The 2938-nt window shown below is 32.6% G+C and overlaps 1 protein-coding gene across 1 annotated transcript; it reads left to right on the top strand.

Moving 5' to 3' along the window:
* Nucleotides 1-367: 367 nt before the first annotated feature.
* On the top strand, nucleotides 368-2199 carry LOC108771332 (52 kDa repressor of the inhibitor of the protein kinase; the record flags this gene model as incomplete). Its single annotated transcript, XM_018551286.1, has 2 exons — nucleotides 368-822; nucleotides 1024-2199. Coding segments are annotated over 2 exons (1631 nt in total), but the record flags the coding sequence as incomplete, so codon positions are not given.
* Between the last annotated feature and the right edge of the window lie 739 nt (nucleotides 2200-2938).

The raw sequence follows: 2938 nt of genomic DNA, 5'->3' as shown, positions 1-2938 counted from the left end.
GACTTTCATACTACGTTTTTCATGCAATAAAAATAGTGGCACTCTATGAAACACAAAAGTGTATTTATATGTAAGTATACATAAGTTTATATTATTACCTGTAGACATTTACTTAGAATTTATATATGTTACAGTAAATGTGCTAATTCGGTGGATGTATGCACTTACTAGTCAATGTATATACCTATTAATTTGATAAGTAAATGTATTCTCAAGCAACGAAATTTAAACTTTTACCAGCAGAAGCATACATTATATATCTACTTGTATACACTTGCTGAATTTTACGCTTTTACTGTAACATATACATATATTCTTAGTTTTTGAGAGAAAAACTTATATACTGTAGAGTAATTCCTATTTGCAGATCAGAAATTATTATGGATATAAGAAAGTTTTTTCAAACAAAAAGGCCAGCAGCAAATAAAAGCGAATTACCATCACCCAAAAAACCTCATGGCTGTGACATGAAAAATGATGACAACAGAAGTGATAGACACAAATCACCGAATCAAAACATTATTGTCAAAGAAAAAGAAACCCGAGATACTTTTGTAGCGCCTTGTACAAGCCTTAAATCCGAGCATGTTACATCTGAATTGTCTGAATCTGATAAATTATTGCATGATATTGGTAACTACATTGAACTCAATAATATTTTAAGACTTAACGACGCAGAAAAATATGATTTGTTGACCAATCCTTGGAATCCTGATAAAACGTATAATTTCAAGAATGATTTAGGGGAAAACCAAAACAGATGTTTTCGTTTGGAATGGTTATACCAATATCCGTGGTTAGCATACTCCAAAAAACTAAAAGGTGCTTTATGCGTACATTGTATACTATTTAGACCTAATATAAAACGAGGAGTTCAGGGAGCATTTATCATTACAGCTTTCACTAAATATAAAGATTTTCACGATAGTGCTAAAAAACATTCTCAAACGGAATGGCATAAAGAAGCAATAATGAAATCAAAATTATTTAGTGATGTTATTACAAATAAGAAAAAATCAATAGATTTACAACTCAACGACGCAAATAACGAGTTAATTGTGAAAAACAGAGACAAACTGCGTTCAATAATATCGAGTATCGTTTTTTGTGGTACTCATGATCTAGCACTGCGCGGGAAACAGTCAGACTCAGGGAATTTCCAGGATCTATTGAAATTCAGAATTGAGGCAGGCGATAGTGTTTTGGAAGAACATTTTAAAACTTGTACAGTAAGAACAAAATACACTTCGCATCGAGTACAAAATGAATTGCTTAATATCTGTGGACTTGTCATACGTAAAAACATTATTGAAAAAATTAATAACGAAAACACCATTGCATTTTCACTGCTCGCGGATGAAACTGCAGATATTTCAGGAATCGAGCAGCTGTCGATAGGGGTCAGATTTGTAGAAAAGAATAATGATAGCGTTTCAACCAGGATATGCGAAGAGTTTCTCGGTTTTGTTCCTCTAGAGAAACTTAATGCAGAGCATATTGCATTAGAAATTCTCTCATTTTGCAAGAGAAATGATATAAATATGTCAAAATTAGTAGGTTTAGGCTTTGATGGATGTTCAACAATGGCTGGTACTGAAGGCGGCGTTCAAAGACTAATTCGAGATAAACACAATAAAGCATTATTTTTCCATTGTGCTTCTCATAGACTTAATCTCGTGGTGAATGATCTGAATATTGTGCGTGGCGTTCAAAATACTGTTGGCACCATAAAAGACGTAATCAAATTTTTTCGTGAAAGTACTCTTCGAAGAAATTTAATTTGTAACATTCCTATGTTATGTGAGACACGATGGTCTGCAAAATACAAGAGCATTAGAGTGTTTTCTGAAAATTTTATTGAAATTAAAAAGGTTCTCGATTCTTTACCCACAAACGCTGAGGTCAACCGTGCTACTAGAGCTCGAGCACAGCAACTGTCAAGTGCTACATCAGAAACTTCTTTTATAGTATGTATGCAAATTATTGCAAAATACTCTGCAATGCTTGAACCTGTGACTAATGCTCTTCAAGGTATTTCTGTGGATATGATTTCGGTTCAAAAGCATGTAAATATTTTACTAGATACATTCAGGAGACATAGAGAGTCTGATTTAGATAGCACTTTCGACATTATATTTAAAACTGCAACAGCAGTTGCTCAACATTTTGAAGTAAAATTTAAGATTCCAAGGATAGTTGGTAAACAAACATATCGTGCAAATTATGATGCCAAATCTGTTATGGATTATTACAAAAAGTCTATTTTCATACCTTATCTCGATTCTCTCTTAAGTTCATTAAATAACAGATTTTCTTCTCAAAATAATGCTGCGTTTTTGCTTTACAATTTGCATCCATATTATCTCAGAAAAAAGAATCAGAAAGAATTTATGGACACAATTAAAATAATTAATGACTTCTATCACATAGAAAACTTTAATGCAGAAGCTGAAATATGGTATAATTATTGGAATAATAATGATATCGTTATAACAGATGAGACATTAATACTCGACTTATTGCAACACTGCCAATTTTTTAAAGCAATAGCACAAGCAATAGAAATTTTAATTTGCCTTCCACCTACTACCTGCACAATTGAAAGATCATTTAGCACTTTGAGACGGGTAAAAACTTGGCTCAGATCTACGATGAGTGAAGATCGTTTGGATAGTCTATGCATGTTAAGCATCCATCGGGCATTTGTTTTTAATAATAAGGAAAGTTTTGTAGAGAGTGTATTAGACGTATTTTCAAAAAATTCAAGAAATTTGAAATTTGCTTTTTCTGAATAATTATTTTTCATTGTTTCATTTATACCAAATGAAGTATTTTATTTTTTAACCCTTAGTCCTTTGCACGTGAACAAAAATTTTGTGTGTGTGTGTGTGTGTGTGTGTGTGTGTGTGTGCGTGCGTGTGCGTGTGCGTGTGCGTGT

The sequence above is a fragment of the Cyphomyrmex costatus genome, unplaced genomic scaffold, assembly GCF_001594065.2.
Source record: "Cyphomyrmex costatus isolate MS0001 unplaced genomic scaffold, Ccosl1.0 C2366189, whole genome shotgun sequence".
Lineage (NCBI taxonomy): Eukaryota > Metazoa > Arthropoda > Insecta > Hymenoptera > Formicidae > Cyphomyrmex > Cyphomyrmex costatus.
The sequence above is the reverse complement of the archived record's forward strand: the minus strand, read 5'-3'. Positions and strand labels throughout refer to the sequence as shown.